This window comes from Camelus dromedarius, chromosome 14 (genome assembly GCF_036321535.1).
Source record: "Camelus dromedarius isolate mCamDro1 chromosome 14, mCamDro1.pat, whole genome shotgun sequence".
Lineage (NCBI taxonomy): Eukaryota > Metazoa > Chordata > Mammalia > Artiodactyla > Camelidae > Camelus > Camelus dromedarius.
The window spans coordinates 46,033,873-46,058,165 of record NC_087449.1 but is presented as its reverse complement, the minus strand read 5'-3'; the positions used below and the strand labels follow the sequence as shown (position 1 = coordinate 46,058,165).

The following is a 24,293-nucleotide window of genomic DNA, read 5'->3' as shown; positions in this document are numbered from 1 at the left end:
ACACAACATTGTAAATCAACTATACTTCAATTAAAAAAAGAATGCAGAATGCATATTTTAAGGCACTAAATATAAGACATACATATCAAGAACTAGGGATGACAAATACTAGAAAAGTGTAATCTGGAGAGGGACTGTACAGATCACAAGGTCTTGGGTTCAATCCCCAGTATCTCCATTAATAAATAAATAAATAAATAAAATAAACCTAATTACCTACCCCCCACCAAAAAAAAAAAAAGTGTAACCTAAAGTCATCAACATATGTAGCATTGCCATTCAGTAATTTGGTATTGTTTAGTTTATTTACTGCAGACATGGCTTTCAATAGACTACATTTTTATGACATGTACTTCTCTATCTTTCCCTTATACCTCCATATTCAAGTTAATTGATTCTATTGACAGAAATAAAAATTTGGGCAAAATGGTCAACACTCCTCACTACCCAATTATCTAGTACGGATTCTGTCTAGCCACAGAGAAACTGGCCTTTCCTTATTCTTATCTGTAAAATGGCAATACTTCTCTGCTGCTTCAAAGTGACACTAATTCTAAGCAGGGCAATGAGGGTATCCAAATGTACCGTGGGGTCTCTCTCACATACCCACATACGCACACATATGCACACACACACTCCCCATAGGCACACAGGAAAACCCCTGAAAACACATCATACACAGAAGGCCTTCACTCTTTACCTCTTGCTCCCTACTGACAGAGGCAGCCACGCTGCCAAGGCAGCAACCACGTGAAATATGGAAGAGTGGGGGCGAAACAGCTCAATCAAAACAGCTTGGGGAAGGAAAGGAGGTATGCTTGTCAGTGAAAGTCTCCCTGGAAAGGCCAGAAAACTTTTCCTTCTGCCCTGATCATTCTGGGCAAATAACCCTGCTCAAGATCTGCTTACCAGCTGCTTCTGTTGGGCTTGGACAGGGCCTCCACAAGAACAGAAAACCTCCCCTCTACCAGGTCCAGAGATGGCCAGTGCCCGGGGGCATCCAGCAAAAGTAGGAACTGAGCAGAACAAGCAAGCCCTCACAAACAGAACTTCCCCAGCAACACTCCTCAAACTACAGCTGCAGGTTGACAGTGGTCATCTCTGGCGATGGGATTCACAGGAAGTAGTTATTTCTATCTGGAATATTCACTTCCTAAATTTTCTACATTAAGCATGTGTGATTCATAATCAGAAAAGGATTTTTTAAAAAAGGAAAGGAAATCAAGCAGTTAGAGATCGATGAAATAGAAGACATAGTTAGAAGAGAAGCTTTGCACTGCTTCAGCACATGGAGCTGTTTTGCTTCAGGCCAAAAGCCATAGACTGACCCAGCAGGATGCAACTTTCTGAAGTAGAACCTGGCTCTTAGCTTCTCTCTACGAGGTTGCTTCATTTATTCTGATTAAGACTCACCCATTCTACCAGGCCTACTTCCATAAGCTTCCAGCTGACTCAGGTTGCCCTCAGTTAAGGACAATAAACACTGAGCTGTATCAAAAACACACATAAACAAAAAACAGAGAGGCCCTTTCTTAATAGGCAGAATGGCAGTCCCTTTAAAAGTTTAAACCTGAATCTGAAATTAGAGTACAGATGTAAAACCAAATCAATATAAACTCCCCATCTCCCAGGTCTGGTAACACAAGTCATTACCCTTATTACCTAAAGGTGTAAGAATCCACGAGCACACATTTATTTCAAATTGCTGGTGGATTAGAACCAAAGCATGTTAAGCCAGCTGGAAGAAAGAGAACATTCCTAAAAACCCTGTCATTTGCTGGGAGAGTTTAAAAGGGGGAAATGAGATGAACTATCCTGGGTGTCCATCTTTAGGAGCAGATTCAGCAGTTGGTGGAGTTTCAGATACACCCTGGCCAGCATTCCTCTCTGTTTTTGTTTCTCCTAGAACAGCACTTGTGATGGTTAACTCACCATTCAGGGACATTCATAGTTCCTTCTCATCTTGGGGTATTTCAATTTCCTTTTGTGATTGACCAGAGAAGTTCAGGATTTTTATCATTTGGTGCTTTCCTTGCATTAGAACTGTCTACCTGAGGGCCTAAGTAACAAACCTGATGCAGAAAAGACTTTCAAGAACTGACTGGCTGGGTATATCTAATATCCATGAAATCACCAGAGGACACACACATACTTCCAAATTGAGGGCAAAGGCTGCAGCTGCCGCACTTTTTCCAAATCTCCAGATAACCACCCTCACTACTTATTTAGGGATGTGGGTTATTAATGGTGGAGAGAGTGGGCTGGGTTGAAAGGAAGGCTGGAGATATATTCTATTATAGACAAGGCCTTCACCTACATAATTCTCAGCAGAAGGTTACTCTATTGAGACCAGCTTGAGACATCAAATTGCCTCGTCTCTTAGGATTCTGTAAGGAAAACTGGGTCTCTCTTGTCACTGAATTACCCTGAGACCCTAGGGAGGCCTCAGCCTCTTTGAAGGGAATCTTGATATCAGTAACACCTCATCCCTCTCAAAGAGAACTTCTGTTCCCTAGGAATGGCTAAGGAATCACTAGCCTGCAAGCTCCATAAGGGCAGAGACCATGTCTGCCTTACTCACCACTGCATTTCTAGTGCCTAGGATAGTAGGCACCCAGTAAATACGTTTGGAGGAAGGAAGGAACTAACTCTACAAGATACTACTGACACAAAATCCAAAAGTGCTCTTGAATTAGCCCCAGTCAAAACACTGTCCAGACCAAAAGACAGAGCCAACTTGGCCTAACCAGGGCTTTGCCAAGCGTGGGCACATCATCAGTGTTGCAGGGGGTGAACAAGGGCTGAGGGCCAAGTAGTGTCATGGCAGCAGAACAGAGTCCTCTTCCAGAGGAAAAGTATCTCTGGCTGAAGAAGGAAACAAGTAGCCAGTCATGCTCCAAGTGGCATGTTACAATTACAGAAAATGCACAATACAGCTCACCCTGTCATGCATTTTGACCAACCTCACGTCTGTCAAGCTATATGAATGGAGGCCTACTTTTCCTGACAATGCGGAAAGGCCAGCTGCCAACATTATACTTTAAAAAATGTGGGAACTGAGATCTCACTGGACAGAGGTTTAAGGAGCCAGCAGAGACCTCAAACCTGCTGCCTACTGGGTCATCTGGGGATCAGACAAGAGTCTAACCAAACAGGATTTTATGTCATCACATCATAATGACTGCTGCTAACATCTGACGAACTGTTACTTATGTACCTGGGAGTAGGCTAAGTACTTTGGGTGAACATGTTATTTAATTCTCTTAACAATCCTATGAGAGGTATTGTCATTCTCATTTTGTAGATGAGGAATCTGATGAAAAGTGGGTTTCAGTAACACCACCTGGTATATAATAGAACCAGGACTCAGATTCAGGCTTGTCTGACTCCCAAGCCCATGTTCCATGCTCTTGGCCACTCTGCCTCCTGTCTGTTGCTCAATTGATAAATTAGATAGATGGTCAAGACCAGTTCTTATAACTTCACTCTAAAACATATCCAAGTACTGTCTGGAATCAAAAATGGCTAAAGGATCTTAACCATACGGACAGACTTTTCTTAAGGAAGCTCTTGGATAGAGGATCAGAAAGAAAGTTCAAAGAGCAGGTCTTCAAACCAAGAGCTATGAATTTTGACCCAAACTCTTCAACACCAATCACCTGAGAATAGATGTCCAAACATTACCCACATACATAGTTTTGATCATGTTCCTACTGATTCCACACAATGCCTTGAACTGGAAGCTGTTTCAATTAGTAAGACTTTTATAAAATCTCCAAAATAAGCCAAGGGGCCTTGCTTTGGTCCTGCAAATGTTATTTTTTTTTAATAAATTTCTCCACTACTTTATTATTTCCTCCCTTAAGGAATTTCTGAGCAGAGTCAATTTAAGACAGCTTTTAAATTGAATTGGATTTACTACCCAGTTATGCCATATTCTTATGCCTCTTCAGTTTGGCACACAAGTTAGTAAATAAGTTTATGCTTGCACAATGTTCCTAAAAGAAAAAAAGAACCCACCAAAATTAGCTTTCCAAGATAGAGAGAAGGACTTAAGATGATTATCTTTTACTGAAGAGTATTTAAGCAATGGACAATTACTTCAGTTCACTGGGAAAGAGGCTAACTTTACAAGTTTTTGATTGGTTTACTTTGGTCAATTAAATTGTGATATAAGAAGATCCCACAGATTTGCTCAATGCCAGCTGAATTTTAGAATCAAAAAGCTTGCATGGTTTATGTTAACAGCCAGAAAACTATCTTCCCCCAGCTGCCAGTACTCAAGTCATTATCACAATCTGAGGAGACAGATTTAGGATTAATAATTTATTACCTTCCTGTACTGCAGTGTAGTTAAGAATATAGGACAGTTTGGCAGGAGAAAGTTCCCGCTGAAGGCTCATCATTATGAGGTTAGTTCCATTAGTCATCCACCTTAAATTAGGTGCCCAGCAGATACAAGAAGAGCACAGGGGTATAATGCCACCTAAAAAGCCTCAAAAATGCTTTTCTCCTAAAGACAAAATCAATGCATGTTCAAAATATACTATTCTTTTAAAGATAAAAGATACCACTTGGTCTGACTGGTACAACAGGGGCTACAGCCCTCAAAGCACAATTAAAAGGTAGGGGCAAAGGAGAAAAGTGAGTTTAGGTGACTTCTGTCTGCCAGGGGCAAATGCAAGCAGTTATGAGAACAGAACAGAAATGGCAACTAGTGGGGAAAAGACCTCTTGTTAAGCCAGAAACTGTCTTTGTCCCATCTACAGTCTCTGTGGGGGCTGAGGGTGATAATTAATCTCTCTCACCCAGAGTTTAAGACTAATTAAAAAACAAAACATGGCAGTTAGAGGTAGATGGAGACAAAAAAGATCATCTTTGTAGTAAGTGATAAGGTGACTGGAGAACAACAGCTTAGATATACAATCCCAAATGGGCTGTCTAATACTTTCCCATACTGAATTAAACTTACCATTTGGACAAATGTAGGCTGTCCTGGCATGGGCAGACCCAGTTAGAGCATGGCAGGGAGAGAACACATGAAAATCCTGAAGATTGGTCATTCCAAACAACAGAATTCTTTTCCAGTCTCACCAATCAGAAAAATCACTCTTCCACTCATAGAGAGAGCCAGAGAAAAGGTGGGAAAAAAGAGCAAAGATTACCTTCCAAATATTGTTCCCACCTGGGAAGTAAAGTGCCCGCCTAATGGGCCCAGATTGAAAAGCAGAGTAGGAAAGATTGATTCTCCTTAACATGTATATTCCAAGGTGGTCCTATTTCCAGCATTATCTTTAGGTTAATCAAACAAACCTCTACTGCTACTACTACGTGCTAGATGTTAGGTATGCACGTATGAGTAAGACAGTTTCATGAAGCAGACAGACACATAAGCAGGTAATCATAATAGATTTCTGCTCCTACCAGACTCACCATCTACCATAAAGAACTATAAAATTGAACAGAATATACAAACAACTGTTTTTAGCCAGGAGATAACAAGCAGTGCAAGGTTACAACATCTGGGAGAAGGGAAACTTGAAGTGAGCTGCATAATTGCCCAGTTCTCTTTAAGGGACAACTTCCCAACCACAGCACAGAAAGCTGGAACCCTAACAGAACAGAGCGGTCTCACTGAGACCAAGGAGTAGAGATCTGAGTTTGGCTAGAATTTGAGTGGTAAGACACTGGAGAAGGAGCTGGGAAAAGAAGGGATCCCAAAAGGCTAAGGGCGGGGACATAAGGGCACAGGGCATGAGCACCTGTGGTTTATTACATGCTAGATGTTACAGGGATGAGAGGGAAAAAGCAGCACTAGGAGCAAGCAGTGCTGGGATAGGAGGCAGGAGCATTTTGGAATTTTGGCTCTGCAAGACTGAAGAAACCACATTAACGCCACAGACTAGCAGACACTAGGAAGGCTTTATCTTAGGGGTAAGGACCACACTCTCGGACAAGACCTACTATGAACCTCTCCTAACAAAGCCTAAAACCACACAGTATAACGTGACATAATAATAAGAGAAATGTATAGACATCATGAGAACATTAAAGAATAAGTTCAAGGGCTTCAGAGAAAGCTCCAGAAAGGAGCTTATGCTTACCTGAATCAGAATATATCAGACAGAATGGTCACAGCATATGCAGAGGAACAGAGCACTCTACAAACAGGGATTTGAATATGGAGGAAAAAAGGGAGTATAGAATGACTCAGGGATTTCTACCTCAGAATACGAGGGGAGATAGTCTTTTCACCACTACACGGAATAAAGGAGGGCGAAAGGTAAAAGATCAGGGGTTCAGTCTTGACACATTAAGGTAGAAGTAGCTGGGAGACAGCCAGTTGGAGATGGCTATGTGGCTGGGGCCCAGGAGGGAAGTGAATGAACACTAATAAATTTGGGAGTAGTGAGCACACAGGTTACAATTATGGAAAAGAATGAGATTGCCCAGGGAGGGCACAGAAGAGCAAGAAAAGGAAGAGTAGGAACAGAACCCTGAAGAAGAAAACATTTAAGAGACAAGCTGAGACGGGAGTGAGGAAAGAATAGTGTGATGCATCGGCTGGAAGGAGAACAAAAACAGCACGACGTATAACTCAAGGCAACTGAGGAAAGGGTATCAAGAAAGCAGTCAAAGGCGTCAAATGCAGCAGAGGTGTTAAGGTAAAAAGTAAAGGTGTCCAACTTGGGAGGTCCCTGGTTACCTCGGTAAAAGCCAATGTTTAGGCAGAAGCCACACCTCACTGGATTCAGAAGAGGACAGAGGCGGGAGAATGGAGACAGCAAATGTGTTACAACACGAATGAATATTGAATACGTTAAACTAAATGAAAGAAGCTGGACATAAAAGGCCACATACTGTATGAATCCATTTATATTAAGTGTCCTTCATAGGCAAATCCACAGAGTCAGAAAGTCAGATGAGTGATTTCCAGAAGCTAGGGAGAGGGAGGAATAGGGAGTGACTACTAATGGGTATGAGGTTTCTTTTAGGGGGTGAAGAGAATTTCTGGAATTAAACAGTGATATTAAATCTCAATTTAAAAAAAACCAAAAACCTCCTCTAATCTCTTACTACAGAACTCCTAAATCCTACCCAACTATTTAGCCCTACATCTACTGATTTGTATTAAGTGAAATTACTCTCTTTAATGAGAGAGGTTCCTTGAAGACAGAGCCTCATCAATTTTCTCCTGGACTACTATTTCATTAGCTTCCTAACAGACATCCTTACCTCTAGTCCTGACCTCCCTCCCTTTCCATCTTCCTCTCATCCCCACCATTATCATTCTTCTATATTCCAGCAAAAATTATCTAGAAATTTACCAGTATTATTCTTCTGCTTAAAATTTTCAATAGGTCCCAATTTCCTAAGGCAATTTCCAAAACAGAACGTTAGCTTACCAGAGGTACACAAGACAAATCACTGGGGTCTGGAAAAAAAAAAATTAAAACTATTTATATTTATTTTTTTAGTTGATTCTTTTAAGGTTTTGTTTTTGTTATCTCTCATATACATAGGACATTAGTACAGTGATGCTTATTATAATGGGGAAACAGCCATATATTGGGGTATATCTTCAACTTTTTTTTATGGATTGAGTGCATAATCAAGAAAATGTGTAAACCACATGCTTTTAAAGATTAAAATCAAGGCTTCTTCGCATGGCATACAGGCTTCTTCATGACCTGGCTACCATCTACCTCTTCAGGAGTTGCTGTTCCAGCTGTGCTCTGTATTCCAGCACCACTAAACTGCTTGTAGAGTTTTCTCCAAGCTCTTTCACAATTCTGTGCTCTTGCTCTTGCATTCCCACTGCCTGGGAATACCCTTCAAACCCTCTGAATTCACCTTTCAAAATTCTGTTCAGGCATCAGCTTCTCTGGAGAGCACTCCTCAGTTCTTCCCCTTCCTCTCTGAGCTGAATGCTTCTCTGGGTGCAGCACCTTCGGGGCACTGCCTCTCTCTGTCTTTTCACTTACCACATCACAGGATTTATAGATCTACCTCCCTCATTAAACTGGGAGTTCTCCCAGGGCAGGAATTGTGTTGTACTCATCTTTATCACCCTCATGCCTAGCCTAGGACAGACTCCTAATAAGTTCTCAAAAATTGGTTCTGAATTGAATACTTTTTCTCTGTATTCAAAATACTTATTAACTAACTCTGTAATCTACTTTCCAGAAACAAGGGAACAACAGTAAGTTTTCACAGCCTTTTGTTAGCTTTAGGAGTACACTATTGGCCTCTATGAGTCTCCTTGGTTGGGATCTCCAAGGCTGGTTCCCGCTCACATGTTGGTGCACACACAGCTCTTCAGATGTACACATTCTTTCTTTAGATCTGTTCATATGTTTGTGAATATTTTAATCAGATCTTGCTGTTCTCAAAGGCATTATGTATCCTTAAAGTGCCTTCACATACCTCTGCTCAGATTGTGCTCATTTTAAATGAAGCTTTAACTTTCAAACTCTCAAATGACAGATTGTGTTGATTTTAACATTTAATTCTCAAAAGACAATCCCCTTTGCTAATTCATTATTCAGTCAACAAATATTTTTATGGTGCATCTACTATGTGCCAAGCCCTTGGTACTTGCTAGGAATAGCTGGCTTAAGCAAAACAGGCAAAATCTCTGCTCTCAAGATGCTGACAATCTATTTCAGGAATTTCCAAATTCTTGGGGTCACTTCACGTTTGTCTCCAGATACTGATAATCCCCAGATCCAAAATGCTATTTTTTAAGCCATTTAATAATTAACATTAAGTAGAAAAATAGTGATCCAACGGCCCACAAGGAAAACACAGAGCATCTTTTATCAGACAAATTATAATCACTTCTTTCTAGCAATGGGCTCTAACACTGAACCCAAAGCTGAAATAAAAAAGAAGCCCACTATACATAAGTCAGTGGGTATCTGTCGCTCTCCCAGGTATGAAGAAACTGCTAAGTGGTAAACAGGAATGGGGATAACTGGACAGATTCCTTATTTTGGTTAGTTTTTCAGGAATAATTTCTATAATCCATGAGCTAAATAACAGCAGCAAACAGTCAAGAATGTATTTTATCAAGGAAAACTTATATGAGTTCAGATAAAAACAACAAACTCATAAGCAGAGAAATATTGACTCAAGCTACCAACAATAGGTTTTTGCTACAATCGTGTTGCTTTTTCAGGTAGGTTTTTTCTCCTTATAAAGGGTTAATATGTACCCTGGAAAGCACAGGAATGTATAAAGAGATAATTCCACTAATCAAAAAAATAAATAAACATTTAGTTATATAACTTGTTTCAGACTTTCTGTTATATACATTTTTTTCTTTTCACAAAATCGACACCAATTTTGAATCTGAATATGCAGTTGTATTCCTGCTTTTCCACTTAAAATTAGGAGAACTTCCCATGTACTTATTCTTCTAAAATGTGAGTTTTGAGATCATGTAATATTCCACCACATGGACATACCATAATTTCACTACACTCCTATTGTGGGGCAGGTTGTAGCAATGTTTTGTAACACAGAATAGATGAGTGTTGATGAATGCTCTCATTCACAACCATCTAAATATGTCCTTGAGGTAAATTCTTAAAAGGGGAATTACCAGGTCAAAGGGTATGAACTTTTTTAGGATGATTTATGCCAAAAAGTTCTCTGTTCAAATTCTCCAACACCCCTTGGGAGCACTAGATATTTTTACTTTGATCTTCATCAATACGATAGGTTAAAAAGGATTTCTCATTTTAATCTGCAGCTCTTTGCTTAGTAATGAGAATGCACATTTTTTAAAACGCCTCTTAAGTCATTTTAATTTCTTACTTATGATACGCTCTCTGTCTCATTCATTTTCACTATTACGACATTGTGGTTTTTTTTTAATTGATGTAAGAAAGCTCTGATAAATTAAAATATATAACAAATCTGTCTGTCATGTGTTGCTTGCATGTTCCCTCAGTTTCAACACACAAGATTTTTGGTTCTTCCACGATAAAAGCTCCAAAATTTTCTAAAATGTAACTAGTACAATCCAATTCCCACGAGAACCACTACTAACAATACCACTTTTGCACCTTTTCACTCAATCTGTTCATTAGGGTGCTGTTTTTAAGTACCAAGCTCCAGGGATACTAAAGACTAGCCTAATGAGCCCATGATATTATGTTTAACCAACTAGCTTGGAAAATACAGTAACACTCAGAAATGCTACTTCTTCCCCTATACCCAGAATCTCTCAAATAGCAAGCTGCTCATCCTGGTTCAGGGCAAAATCAGTCTTTGGTCCTCCAAAAAAAAAATCACCTGTGGCTGGAAGGCAACATAGCAGAAGAAAAAGAATGCAGGCTCTAAAACGGAAAAAACTGGATTTAGATTCCTGGCTCTGTCACGTTTTTGCTGTGTGACCCTGGTACTTTTCCCATCATGAGCCTCAATTTCCTTATCTACAAAATAAAACTATTCATTTTAAGGTTATCATAAGGATTAAATGAGATACATAATGTTTATAACCAGGGGTCTGGTATGTTACAGGTACACTTAAAAAAATGTCATTTTCCTATTCTGATGGTGTTAAATCAGTTACTTATTTAATTCAAATGATCTTACATAAAATGTTGGCCTGAAATAGTTAGCTGTCCCAGCAAAGCATCATCTGGGTGAAAAACATTTAGGTCAGCTTTCTGTCAACTGCAATTTCCACTGCTATAATTAAGCAATCATCGACCACCACTGCAAAACAACAAAAACCCCAAGGCTGATGTTACTAAATTGCTAAATACAGTAATTACTTGATTCTCAAGATCATGGCCACCAATTCCTTTAGGAAAGCAACAGAAATCCTTATAATCATAGGAGCAAAAGGCTGCTTAATTATCCCAGACAGTGGTCTCTACAACAGAAGTCTTTTGGTCACTGCCCAGAAGAGGCAGCATACTCAGAAGTCGTTCTCAAATTGCTATTTTCACACATTCCATACTCTGAAAGAACAATGTCAAAAAAAGAACCAAAAGGAAAAAAAAGGATATCCTTTGAAATTTAGCCTTCTTGGCACTTTTTCCTGGCAAGATGTTCAAGACTGGTGAAATAATCTCTAAGAGGAAAGCATATTTTATAAAAATCTATCAGCATAATCCCTCTCTATGGAAAAAGCAAGGAACAAATTCTCCCTCTAAGTGTAGAGTGTTTATCTCTTCAGGAAAGAAAACAAAATATCATTTACTAAGCACCCATGTTTAGAGCACTGTGCTACACACTTTACTTATATTATCTTTTTTTTTTTTTTTGTATTTTTAAATTGAAGTATACTCTTCTAAATCAAGTTATGAGGTGGGTCTTATCCTTCCTAACAGACAATAGGTAACTTGCTCAAAGTTTTATAGTTAAGTGGAAAGAAACATCCAGCTCCAGGACCCAGCTCTGTCTAACTTTGAAACCTTTTTTTTTTCATTACATCTTCATCAAATATGAAAATTATCATGATCATGCCAGTTCTCCCTTAAGATTTAAATTTTGGTTCTAAGACAATAAACAAACTCAACAAACTAAGTGTCCACCAAAAGGATGACTATTTCTGTCAATTAGCAGATTGCTTTCCTGGCTCCTAGTATTTAAAATGAACTGAAGAACTCATACAGAGTACCCTTTAAAAAAAAAATCTTAAATATATAAAGAAAATGGTACCTGTTGACAACCACAGAGCACTGAAGCAGAAGCAAATATAAATCAGGTACAGACTTCTCAACCACTTCACAAATGTCTGCCAAAAAAATCCTGATAAAATCCAGGAAGCAGCACTTGGCTTGATTCCCAGGTTCTCCATGGCCTTCCAGACAGGCAGAACAAGTCCACTAGAAAGACAGAAAAAGAAGAAATTATATGCCAAGTAATTAATAATTGATTCCTCGAAATGTGGAATGCTAGAGAGTGTGAGAGATTAGGGAGAAGAAAAATTTCAAGTTTGTCTTTCATTGTTTTTACCTGCCCATAAATTTCAAACCTGAGCTTTGGCATAGCCTATAATTATCAGGATAAAAACACAGCAAGGATATGAAATGAATCTACAGTAAAACTGAAACACTTTATATTCCATTATTTTCCAGTCTAACAGTTAATCATCTATGTGGAAGAATGGGAAGAGCGCCAGACTGAAAAAAAAAAGATTTGAGTTTCAGTTCCAGTTCTGCTATTAACAACTTTCAGACTTTATCCAAACACTTTCTTATCTATGAAAAGAAGAGTATGGAGCATCAGAGGTAAACTAATCTGGAGGTTTTTCTAGCTTTGTTTTCTAGAAGTTTTAATGTGATTGTCTTTAGGCAGGGCATGCACTCTCCAGTTTGTTACTGTCCCCACCACTCTTATCTTTAAAATCTATCCAGTTTACACTTTGATGTCACCTCCTTGATCCTTAGAATCATTTGCAATTCCTGACTTAAATTCATATATCCATTCAACAAATATTTACACAGCTCCTATTATGTACCAGGCATTGTGTTGGCTACTCTAGAATCTAGGTGCTGAATGATTTAGGTCCCTTCCAGAAGAGAAAATGATTTTCCATCAGTTTTTCTCTCTTATACAACTTTCCTATATTGTATAAATTATTACATAACGTAATGTTGGCAACATTACGAAGGTTGCTTCTGAAGAAGCAATTCATTTATCTTCAGTCCTAAAAATGCACCTGTCATCAATGTCTGGCAAACGGCATAAACTCACAACACCCGGCCAGCATTGTATGGGCTGGAGAGCAATAGTGACTAATACCAGGACACAGACCCGCACACAGAGCTGCAAAACTAAGGTACAGTCCACCCAAGAAAAACTTTTCACTGAGCCTCAAGCATCTGAAGGACTTCATCTTTCTCATTCACTTCCATCCATTCCTATTTCTAGTGGTTTGTAGTTTGTATGTTAGGGATCAGGAGGCAAAAAAGAGGTGTGTGGGCCAGAAACATGTTCAAGAGATTATGAAATGGAGCCTAAGTTAGAAAGTATATCCGGCAACTTTTCTAGCCTCCCAAGATGGAAGAGGTGAGTGTGACTGTGTGTGTGTGTGTGTGTGTGTGTGTATGAATCTTACCCAACACACTTCTGCCTACCACAAAAGGATTTTAAACTCAAGGTGACTCAACACCTGTCATCAATAGCATGGCAGGTGGGCGACAGAAGCATGAAAGAAATGAATAGGTTTTGAAAATGGGAGTAATAAACACCACTGGGTTAGCAAGCTGATTAGAAGTGCAATGTCTCACAAACCATGCAAGGGAGAGAAGCAGAGTTATTTTCACGTGAACTCACAACCAGTCATTCCTCTGAAACCTACAATTGCCTAAAGGCACAAATCACTGCTAGGGTCCAGTCAAAGGCTTGCTGACCAGAGGCAGGAACAACAACACATCACCAAGATCCAAATGGTTTGTAACATTATCAAAGGGAAACAGCCCAGGGAGAGAACACACACCCCCACACTACTTGACAAATGAAAATCTAAAAAAGCTTGCAATAGTTCTGGCATTTAGGGCGTTACAAGTACACTCGAAATAAAAGCACTCTCTGTTGCAGCAGCTGTTCCCACAGAGCAGGGGGTAATGTTTACTTAATACTTCAGGTTGATGGGGGATGTATCATAGTTCAGTCTGTCAGCTACATACGTGAACTCCATTTATGTACCCAGCGATAAGATATGTTTGAACAACGATAGAGCACGTCTGAAACAGCCAATTCAGCTGGTATGAGTAATCAAGAATAAAGCTCTTTTAAAAGTCTCGTATTTGGGAAAGTTACAGAACAGACTGCCATGAATAGCTTTGCTTATATCTGCAGACATTGTTTTCCAAATAGCTGGGAAAATGAACAGATTGTTCTGGGAGGTCGTTTTTCTAATTTGTTCCTAGCTTCCAGTCTGTTAATCAGTTAAGAAAGCACAAGGAGAGTCAGCTAATGCTCTTCACTAACTGCATCTATTGTCGGGTGGGCATAACCACCACGAGGTGAGAAAAAGCAAAGCTTTCCTGGAATCCCACGTTAGGTCTCCTTCTCTCTTGACTTCCTTCATTTCACCTTTGTGCTCACTGTAGCCACCAAAGGACCCCTCTTGGGTCAAAATTTTCCAAGTCCCGAATAAGGCACGTTTCGCGTTATAATTTACAAGTAGAGCTCAGCCCCGCCCCCCTTATTCTGCATCAACTTTGTCTTGGTAGGGAGAACAAACACTAGAGTCAGCAGCTAAGGGCGAGGGAGGAAGGAGGTCAGCACGCCTCGAGCCCGGTCTGTCAGTCAGTCAGCAAGGGATGGAGGGGGCCGCATGACCAGGCCAGGCCCAAAAGATGCGGGGTTCAGCCTGGGACTCCAGCTCCGCACCTGCAAAGCCAGAAGCAGTTGGCTACCCAAGCCGGGCCAGGAGCGCCACCTCTGGGTCCCAGCAACCGGCTAGCGCACCCCCAGAAGTCGCCCGTACCGCTTGCCCCTCCCCTGGGCTCGTGGTCCTCGGCCTGGCAGGCAGCCAGCCGCCCCCGGCCACCTACCGGGGCTCAGGGCCACAAGGCGGGGCCCCGGGTCTCGGCGGCCTCCGCCTCCTCCCGGTCCATGGGGTCGGAGCCCCAACCTTCGCTCCCCTCACCCTGAGGAGGAGGAAAAGAAAGACGGGAGTGCGGCTCCCCACCCGGCAAGCTCCCTCTCGCCTCAGCCTCCCAGAACAGCAACGGCGGCCGGAAACACCGCCCCCTCCCACCTCCCAGGGCTCAACCCGGAAACACACTCTTCACGCTAAGCAATCTCTCCTGCTACCCCCCGCACCGGAAGCTCGATTCCAGCCGCGAGCCCGAGGGGGAGGAGGGGCAGTGCTGGGGAGGGTAGAACTACGCACGAGCGAAGGAACCTGAGTCCCCACGCTGTCGCCTCCCGCTCTCCAGAGGCGGTCTGCACCTTCACCCGCCCGCTGCGAACCCCAGGCCCCAGACTCGGGCAATACCCACAAGCAAAATGGCGGCAACGGCAGCATACCCTACGGCTTAGCGCCCAGCCTTACCATTGGCCAGAGCTTGGAGTGAGGCCGCCGCCGATTGGTCGAGATCGCTGCGGGGGTGGGGGTGGAGCTGCAGCTGCCCGGAGCCGGGAGTGGGCAACGCGGCGTGAGCAGCGGCCCCAGGCTCAGGAGCATCGCGTTTGGAGAAGACTTCGCTGCTCGGGGCCGCAGCCTGGTGAGCTCAGCCCCCTTCAGGCACCCCTCCCCTACATCCCAGCCGGGGCCACTCCGAGCCGGCGCTGATCGATGCCGACACACCCCGGGGACCCTATCGTGACTCCATCTCGCCATATCGCGACATCATCGTGCCCTGTCGAGACTCCATTTTGTCACAGCCCTTCTCAATATATAGCTATATCTTTTTTTAAAATTTGCCCTGTCATCTTTGGGGGCTGTCCCATGTCGTGATTTTGCCCTGATCTCTCCGTGACATCACCGCGCCATCGTGAAGTGTGATCTCATCGCTGCCCTGTCGTGACTTCATCAATGTCGTGTTGTGACCTGGCTGCGGCGGGACAGGTGGTGACCGCCAAGAACCCTTCTCCCTTTCTCCTCTTCCCATCTCAGCAGCCCCGCTTCGATTATCCGGCTTTTGGATTCTCCGTTGTCCTGGGAGCTACCCGGGACCCCGTCTTGCTTCTCCAGCCCCTGCCGGCACCCACAGGCTGGTAGCCAGACGGGGAGGGCGAGAAGAGGGAGTGCAAGGGGTTAATTCTGCTGCTGCTTCTGCTGCTTCTGCTGCTGTTGCTGCTGCAGCTTCTGCCCGAGGGAGGGAAAGGAGAGGAGGCAAAGAGCCTGCGGGGGCGACTGAGAGCCCTGGCTGGAGGGGTGGGGTCCCCAGAGGGGTCTCAGAGCCTTCCCTGGTTAGTACCCTGCTTCCTCACTTCTGCTGAAGCTTGCCTCCTGCCTCTTCTGAAGAAGGGAGGGGAAAGGAAACCTAGGATGCCCTTTTCCCTCATGTTAGCCTGAGTCCGGATAATCGAACTTCACCCATATGTCTCCATCCCTCCCTGTCTGTCCTCACCACTCCCTTCCTCCCTGTATGCCTGGTGGAGGGAGACAAAACCTGGCCTCTGGTGCCAGGGGGCATCTGAGTAGTGGGCCAGCCCCCTCCCACCCCCAGGAGATTGGTGAGGAGAGCTGTCCAGTTGAGCAGCAGGATGCATGGTCCTTCTTTCCCGCTTTCTGGAGGTGACCTTGGACCAGGGTCCCTTCTTTATCCCTAAGGACTTGAGGGTCCAGCCCCTTAAAGGGACTCCCCCAAGAGAAGTCAGTCCCGAGGAGTCCATCCTCCTGATCCTCCCCTCCCTCTGTGCTAATCCCTCCCTCCATCCTCCACTCCCACCCCCACCCCTCCTCTGCAGAGGGATGCTCAGTCCCTCTTGTGTTCACAGTTGGGCAAGGCGGGCATCATGGCCTCGGATTGCGAGCCAGCTCTGAACCAAGCAGAGGGCCGAAACCCCACCCTGGAACGCTACCTGGGAGCCCTCCGTGAGGCCAAGAATGACAGCGAGCAGTTTGCAGCCCTGCTGCTAGTAAGGAACTGACTGAAAATTGGGAGTGGGAAGGGCTGGGTGGTTGGGCCCCCTAGGAATGGGGTCAGAAATCCCCTAGGATACATAGATGGTGCTGATAACCCTGGAGACACCAAAGAAGGCCCCAGGTGCCTGCCTGTGGACTCATTTTTGCTCCCCTGAGGAGGGAAGCAAAGGGGAGAATGGGGGTGAATAAGGCTTATGGCCCTAGGAGCTTTGGAAGAGGCTGCCTGGGTCTGCTCTCTGGGGCGTCCCAGAGCAGATGGGAGTTGACTCACAGGGTAACAGCAGCAGGTAGTAACTAGTGCAGAGTACTTGAGGGCTGGGGATGATTGTTTTGGGGGTGGAGAGAGTTGCAGGACTGGAAGTGACTGGGAAAGGGTCCTAGGGGATGGCCAGGATCGCAATATGTAGGTTGAGGGTAAAGGATCTGGTTCAGGGCTTAGCCCTATTGGAGGAACCCAAGCTGGGGACAGCAGAACAGGAGCTGCATTGCTGGGAAGGGGGGGTTGATGGGGGGGGTGAAGGGAGGAGGGAGTACAGCCGCTGCTTGTTTGCCATGGCAACAGGGAGAAGGCTCCAGAGTCAAGGGCTCACACTGCAGCAGAGGAGGTGTTTAGGTGAAATGTAAGGGGAAATGTTTTGACAGGCTGCGCGGCGAGACACAGGAGCCATTTCCCCCGAGAAGGTGGCGGGAATGGATCAGAGGCTTCTCTGGAGATACAGTTAAGGAGGGACCCTAAATCCTTGGAAGATTTTAAACACTGAGTTGTAAGCCTCTTCCAGCTCAGGTTGTGGGCATCTAGCATAGACATCAGGAGGAACTTCCCAACTGACCAGGTGCTGAAACGGCAGAACGAGTAGTAGAGGAGGACTGGACCTCCCTTCCACAGGGGTTATCGTAGATGAGGGATCCCAGGGGTCACACCTTTCTGTCTCTGAGGAGAAGGAAGGAGCTGGATGAAGTGACATCTGAGACGCTTCCTTATCCCAGAGTGAGTCCTGTTACATAACCCTAATCCTGCTAATGGTCAACCCCCAGGGTGCAGGAGACAGTCTTTGACACCTCTTCCTTTCATCCCACTGATGGCACATACCTCCCTTAGGTGACCAAGGCAGTCAAAGCAGGTGACATCGATGCCAAAACTCGGCGGCGGATCTTTGATGCCGTCGGCTTCACCTTCCCCAATCGTCTCCTGACCTCCAAGGAGGCGCCAGATGGCTGCCCCGACCACGTTCTCCGGGCCCTGGGCGTGGCCCTGCTGGCCTGCTTCTGCAGCGACCCTGAACTAGCCGCCCATCCCCAGGTCCTGAACAAGATCCCCATCCTTAGCACCTTCCTCACAGCCCGGGGGGACCCTGATGATGCTGCCCGCCGTTCCATGATCGATGACACCTACCAGTGCCTGACAGCTGTGGCAGGCACACCCCGTGGGCCCCGACACCTCATTGCCGGAGGCACCGTGTCTGCCCTGTGTCAGGCATACCTGGGGCACGGCTATGGCTTTGACCAGGCCCTGGCACTCCTAGTGGGGCTGCTGGCTGCTGCCGAGACACAGTGCTGGAAGGAGGCCGAGCCCGACCTGCTGGCTGTTTTGCGGGGCCTCAGTGAAGATTTCCAGAAAGCTGAGGATGCCAGCAAGTTTGAGCTCTGCCAGCTGCTGCCCCTCTTTCTGCCCCCGACAACCGTGCCCTCGGAATGCCTCCGGGATCTGCAGGCCGGGCTGGCACGCATCCTAGGCAGCAAGCTGAGCTCCTGGCAGCGCAACCCCGCACTGAAGCTGGCAGCTCGCCTGGCGCACGCCTGCGGCTCCGACTGGATCCCAGCAGGCAACTCCGGGAGCAAGTTCCTGGCCCTGCTGGTGAACCTGGCATGCGTGGAGGTGCGGCTGGCACTGGAGGAGACAGGCACAGAGGTGAAAGAGGATGTGGTGACCGCCTGCTATGCCCTCATGGAGTTGGGGATCCAGGAATGCACCCGCTGTGAGCAGTCACTGCTTAAGGAGCCACAGAAGGTGCAGCTCGTGAGCGTCATGAAGGAGGCCATCGGGTCTGTCATCCACTACCTGCAGCAGGTGAGGATGCAGTGGCCCACAGAGGGGGCTCAGTGTGGGGACGAGCCAGAAGGCAAGGGAAAGCGGGGAGTGAATTCCCTGCACCTGGGTGTAAAGGGGAAGCATTGAAGACGCACCTACTAAAGGCTGATCCTGCAGCACTCCAGGGAGTAGTGTGTGGCCAAGCCCCCCTCTCTCTCCCTCCCTGAGCCTCCACACAAGCACCATACCACACACCATATGTGCACTCATATCACAGTACACACACGCGCACACGCAACACAGTAACCTCCCACTCACAACCCTCCCCCCAGTCCACACACACAAAATTGAAGCAGTCTGTTCTTCTCAATCTATAGCATTGTTTTACACACATACACAACAAACTTGTAACTGTGCAGGGAGAAGGACCAGGGCAGCCTGGTTCATGGCCTCTGTAGAGGTTCAGCTAACTCCATTTGATTGCCTCCCTGGCCTCCCCAACATCCCCTCCTCCCTCCCTGTCTGGGAATCCAGCTCTCTGTCCCACAGGGGTTCACTCAGAACTCTGGTCTCTGAATTCACCAGCCATAGTTCCCACCCACCATGCCAAGCTCCCATTGTCTCATTCTTTCTGATTTAGCCAGAAAGGGGGCTTCTCTCCCACCACTGAGGGTATTTACCTAGTAGCCAGCATCCAGGCCTCCCACTCGAGGTCAGAGCCACTGTTAAGGGAGTGTTTACTTAGCTTTGGATCTGTGAGTTTCCTTCTAACCTTGAGATACTTTAGAGGTGAGGGACAGGTGGAGGTGACTTGAGTCCCAGAGAGTGCAGGGGCATGTCGTATGAAGTCCAGCTTGCTCAGCAGGCAGGCCCTGAGGGCCTGCTCCATGCCCAGACCCTTCAAGTGTGTCCCTACCAGGTGCTGGGTGCTCAAGGCCTACCTTTGAAGGGCTCACAGGCCAGTATTCCCTTCTAGCTTTGTTATTTCTAGGCTGGCTGGCATGGCGACCAGGCAGGGGAGGGTCTCTGGTCCTGCTCCATCTCAAGGGGTCCTTTGGCAACAGGTGGGGCAGGAGAAGCAGAAGGAGCCTTTTGTGTTTGCTTCTGTGCGGATCCTGGGTGCCTGGCTGGCCGAGGAGACCTCATCCCTGCGCAAGGAGGTCTGCCAGCTGCTGCCCTTCCTCGTGCGCTATGCCAAGACCCTCTACGAGGAGGCTGAGGAGGCCAATGACCTCTCCCAGCAGGTGGCCACCCTGGCCATCTCCCCCACCACCCCAGGGCCCACCTGGCCAGGGGACGCTCTCCGGTGAGTTTGCAGTTATGGTCTGTTCAGCCAGACTGTTCTAAAGGAGAGTGTAACACAGGGACACCTCCTCTCCCCCCAAAATGGGCTGTGCTGGGTTTCCCGACTGGGGCATGAGACTTAATATTATTTCTGTTTGTTGGGGGAGCGGGGGGGCTGCTTCCCACCGGACACCTGGGCTGCCTTGTCTCACTTGCCAAGCCCAGATTACTCTGTAGAGAGAGAAATTCTGCTTGTTGAGCATCCCCTGCCTGCCAGGGTTTTTACTATGCCCTTTACCAAAATGATCTCATTTGGTCCACACAGCAAATCTAGGACAGAAGTCTCATCCGTGCCTTCAGGATGAGGAAACAGGCTCCAGGAGGTTGAAGTAACTTGCCCACACTCACACTGGCTGGCAGAGCCCAAGTGTGACACAGGCCTGTGCAGCTCTGAAGCTTGTGCTCTTTCTGCAGTGCCTACAAAGATGTGTTCTCCTTCCCCCCACTTCCACTTCTCTTAGATGGGGCACCCACCCCAAAGGGAATCCTGTGCCTTCATCTCTCCCCTCAACATCTGTCCCTTCTACACCCCCAGGCTCCTTCTACCCGGCTGGTGCCACCTGACAGTCGAAGATGGGCCCCGGGAGATCCTGATCAAGGAGGGGGCCCCCTCACTACTGTGCAAGTATTTCCTGCAGCAGTGGGAACTCACATCCCCTGGCCATGACACCTCAGTGCTGCCCGACAGCGTGGAGATCGGCCTGCAGACCTGCTGTCACATCTTCCTCAACCTCGTGGTCACTGCACCGGGGCTGATCAAGTGAGGCCAGGGAGAAGGTTGCAGGAAGCAGAGGGCCTGCTCAAACTTGCCCCAAATCTCAACCTCCTACTCTGCTTCCCTGTGCCCATGGGTTCCTGTCAGTGCTAAAATGAAAGGGTCTCAGAATGGAGAGAGCCACCCCACACAAGGATTTGGCATCTCTGGAACCCCTCTGGGCATGTATGTCCACCTGCTCCAGCCATAACCCAGTCTTACCCCCAGATGCCACAAATAGGGCCCAGAGTTAACTGTTCACCCTGCTACCACTGAATTTCTTGCCAAACCCTGGCCTGGTGAAGCTGGGAACCCAGGATCCCAGGTTTTCCCTGGGCTTGGTTGGGCTCTACTAATCCCCTGTCTCCCATCTTTCCCTCTTTTTCTCCCCAGGCGAGATGCCTGCTTCACGTCTCTAATGAACACCCTGATGGCGTCGCTGCCTGCACTGGTACAGCAGCAGGGGAGGCTGCTCCTGGCTGCCAACGTGGCCACCCTGGGCCTCCTCATGGCCCGGCTCCTTAGCACCTCTCCAGGTAAGCCCTGGGGACCCAGTCCTAACAGATAAAGGCAGAAGACTGTGGTGGGCCTGCTGTGGTCTGGGCATAAGTCACCATTTTCAGAAAATGGTTTTACAGAATTTTCTAATCAAGAGGAAATCTCCGAAGTGTGTCTCCATCCCCCGCCCCGCCCCACCCTCCTTCCCAAAATGATAACATTCTCTTCCTTCTGAAGACTTTTAAGGCAAGATCTGGTGGGTGTAAGCACAGGCCTGCTCAGAGGCACAGGCATAGGCACCTGGAATCCCCAGCAGCCCGAGGAATCTGAATTCTGTGTTTTCAAGGTGGAGCCGCCCCCACCCAGGCTTTGAGTCAAAAACATGACTTCTCCCCATTGAGGTTTTTCTCTGCTTGGCACCTCACCTCCCTTGTGACAGGCTTCCTTGCTCCTCGGCACCTACCTTCTCCCCCACCCACCTCACTCCGGCTGCATGTTGGAGGGGAGGGGCATCCGCTCCAGCCCCTGCCAGCCCTCTGTGTCTCCCACTTTGGCCGTGGGTGTCTGCTTGGGTCCCTCTGTCCCCGCCTGTTCCCTGTGCCCCATCTGTCAGGTTGGAGGAGCTGCGCAGATGCCTGGGAACAGGGTGTAACAAGCCCGTACCCTCAGTTGCCTCTGTTCTCTGTGGCCGGGAGGCGGGGGAGGGGGTGGGTCCCGGCAGGAAGGGGAGCATATCCTGGTGGACCAGGAGCCGCTCTGCTCTCTAGCCCCCGTGCTCCCTCAGTCCAAGCTGCATCTCCACAGCCCCTGAGCAGAGCCCCAGTGCTGGTTCATCCACAGATGCCACCAGGTTAGCCTGACAGCCTCTAGAGGGGACAGCCTCTGCAGTGCAGAGGCGAACCCCTGCAGGCAGGTGAGCCGAGCCTAGGCGCCGGCCCACGGCCCCCTCTGGCACCCTCTTCTGGCCTAAGAATCAAATTGCTGGCCCCTCCTCAGCCTTTAAAGGTCTTGGCCTGGCAGAGGCTCCCCCCTCACTACTCAGACTATAGGAGGGTCCGACCACGAGGTTGAGTGTTCCAAGATTATTACATTTCATTCTCATGACAGAGTTCTAAGATTAGCACTCTTGGCCCCGTTTTACAAGTTGAAGAAACAAGACCCAGAAAAGTGACCCAAGGTCACACAGTGAAGTCAGAGGTAGGGTTTGAACCCAGGCAGGCTGATTCTGGGCTATGCTTCAGCTCCTGAGTGTGCCCACTAGGAAGGGAAAGGAAGGGTCTGGCGAGGCAGCTGGCCCCTCTGGTTCATGCCCCCCTCCCTCCTTGCCTTCCAGCTCTTCAGGGAACACCAGCGTCCCGCGGTTTCTTCGCAGCCGCCATCCTCTTCCTGTCGCAATCCCACGTGGCACGGGCCACGCCTGGCTCAGACCAGGCAGTGCTAGCCCTGTCCCCTGACTATGAGGGCATCTGGGCTGATCTGCAGGAGCTCTGGTTCCTGGGCATGCAGGCCTTCACGGGCTGCGTACCCCTGCTGCCCTGGCTGGCCCCCGCCGCCCTGCGTTCCCGCTGGCCGCAGGAGCTGCTCCAGCTGCTGGGCAGCGTCAGCCCCAACTCCGTCAAGCCTGAGATGGTAGCTGCCTATCAGGGTGTCCTGGTTGAGTTGGCTCGGGCCAACCGGCTGTGCCGGGAGGCCATGAGGCTGCAGGCGGGCGAGGAGACAGCCAGCCACTACCGCATGGCTGCCCTGGAGCAATGCCTGGCAGAGCCCTGAGGGGGCACCCACTGGGGACAGACCCGGGGGCGGGCGGGAAGGGAAGGAGGGAGGAGGCATCTTCCCTGAAGCCCCCAAATTGGACCCCGTCCCTGAACTCCCCCCCCAAACACCCCAGCTTTCTGGCTTTTCCGAGGGTGAGGGCATGGTGCCCACCCTTCAAGTGTAGGAACTGCGTCACGCCCCCCTGGGCCCGCTCAGGGGCAGGGATTGGCTTGGAAATCAGCGTGGCTGTCCCTGCCAGGCCAGGGGGAGGTTGGAGCAGCCCCCAGGGTGGGGGGCAGTAGGTGTCATTGTGCCCAATGTCTGGCTCCCTCACAGGAGGGAGGACCCCACGTGGGACAGGGCTGGCAGGAGCCGGCTGCCTCAGCCCATGTGCCCTGCCGGCCAGGGCGTGGGCTCCCCTAGGCTGTGGTGCCCCTTGGGCCTTCCAGGTCCACGTCCTTTAAGTTGGCCGTTTGGTTCTTGCCCTTGGCCCCCTTGGGCAGAGAGCAGGCTCAGGCCATTGACATCGCAGTTCTTCCTTTCAACTCCAGTGACCCAGGGTCTGAACTGCCCCAGCCTTCCAGGGAGACCTGAGGCAGACAGGCCTGGTGGGGGGTCGGGAAACCTCCTTCCACCTGAGCTTCCTTGAGGGGACCCAGGAGCCCTGGGGCCCTGGTCTCTAAGCTTTTTGTGTCGTGTTGCAGCAGAGTGACAATGGGGGTTGGGGAGTTATTTATTTTGCCTGTCCTTATCCCTGCTTGGACACCTGAGCATCTGGTCCCTATCTCCCTGGTGCCATCTGGCCTGGCTGGAGCCAGGAACCAGAGGGACGCTTCCCAGAATCCGCATGTTTCCCTAGTGATTGCACCCCATCGCCATCGTGGTGCCTGGCTTTAACTCCCATCCCTGCTTTTGACTCCTCTGTAGAGAGACGCGACTGGCGGCTCCAGCAGGGACTACCTTTCTTATGAACCCAGGGGACCCCCCAAACCCGATTCCTTGCTTCCCTTCCCCCTTCCCTTCCCTCCTCCCTCCCCCAGTGCGTTCTGTGATCGCCAAGTTCAAAGCTGTGCACATGTGGACACTCAATAAATGTTCATTGGTGACAACATGGCTCTTGTGTGGTCTGTCCTGCACCTTCTTCCTTCCAGGCCCCCGCAGCTCACAACTACCATCTGCTAAACACACTTCTCAAGTGTCGTCCCATTCTACCCTCCCAAGAATGTGATGAAGCAGGCATCATACCAATTCTGCAGGCATGGGTAGGTGATTTGCCCAAGGTGTTGGAGCTAGGAAGTGCCAAAGCCAGCACTTGACACAGGCCATCTGACCCCTCAGCCCACACC

At 47.8% G+C, this 24,293-nt stretch overlaps 2 protein-coding genes across 6 annotated transcripts in view; one reads left to right on the top strand and one right to left on the bottom strand.

Annotated features, from left to right (window-relative positions):
• Positions 1-14,964, bottom strand: part of KIAA0319L (KIAA0319 like) — a 90,742-nt gene extending 75,778 nt beyond the window's left edge. The window contains exons 1-2 of one of the 3 annotated variants that reach the window (XM_010977552.3): positions 14,867-14,964; positions 11,680-11,846 (exon numbers count right to left, since the gene is read on the bottom strand). In XM_010977552.3, coding sequence (XP_010975854.2) covers positions 11,680-11,818 — 139 coding nt within the window. In that variant the 5' untranslated portion in view covers positions 11,819-11,846; positions 14,867-14,964. Of the gene's footprint in view, positions 1-11,679; positions 11,847-14,525; positions 14,715-14,796 lie in introns of those variants that run through there. The other 2 variants (XM_031464713.2, XM_010977551.3) reach the window with 2 other exon arrangements.
• NCDN (neurochondrin) lies at positions 14,951-24,056 on the top strand. Of its 3 annotated transcripts, XM_010977550.3 has the most exons (8): positions 14,951-15,200; positions 15,477-15,544; positions 16,420-16,560; positions 17,667-18,635; positions 19,661-19,902; positions 20,476-20,700; positions 21,088-21,230; positions 22,526-24,056. In XM_010977550.3, exons 2-8 carry the CDS (start codon positions 15,512-15,514, stop codon positions 22,960-22,962), a joined length of 2,190 nt encoding a protein of 729 aa, XP_010975852.1. In that variant the 5' UTR covers positions 14,951-15,200; positions 15,477-15,511; the 3' UTR covers positions 22,963-24,056. The 3 variants fall into 3 exon arrangements, with proteins under 3 accessions (XP_010975852.1, XP_031320578.1, XP_064349842.1); XM_031464718.2 differs by lacking the exon at positions 15,477-15,544; XM_064493772.1 differs by having other exon boundaries at positions 14,951-15,544.
• The last annotated feature ends 237 nt before the right edge of the window (positions 24,057-24,293 follow it).

Excerpts from the sequence above, each read along its gene's own strand:
- NCDN (XM_010977550.3), top strand. The coding sequence starts at position 15,512 with ATGTCGTGTTGTGACCTGGCTGCGGCGGGACAG. Across the intron at positions 15,545-16,419 it reads ACCTGGCTGCGGCGGGACAG|TTGGGCAAGGCGGGCATCAT; the intron begins GTGGTGACCGCC and ends TTGTGTTCACAG. Across the intron at positions 21,231-22,525 it reads GCTCCTTAGCACCTCTCCAG|CTCTTCAGGGAACACCAGCG; the intron begins GTAAGCCCTGGG and ends CTTGCCTTCCAG.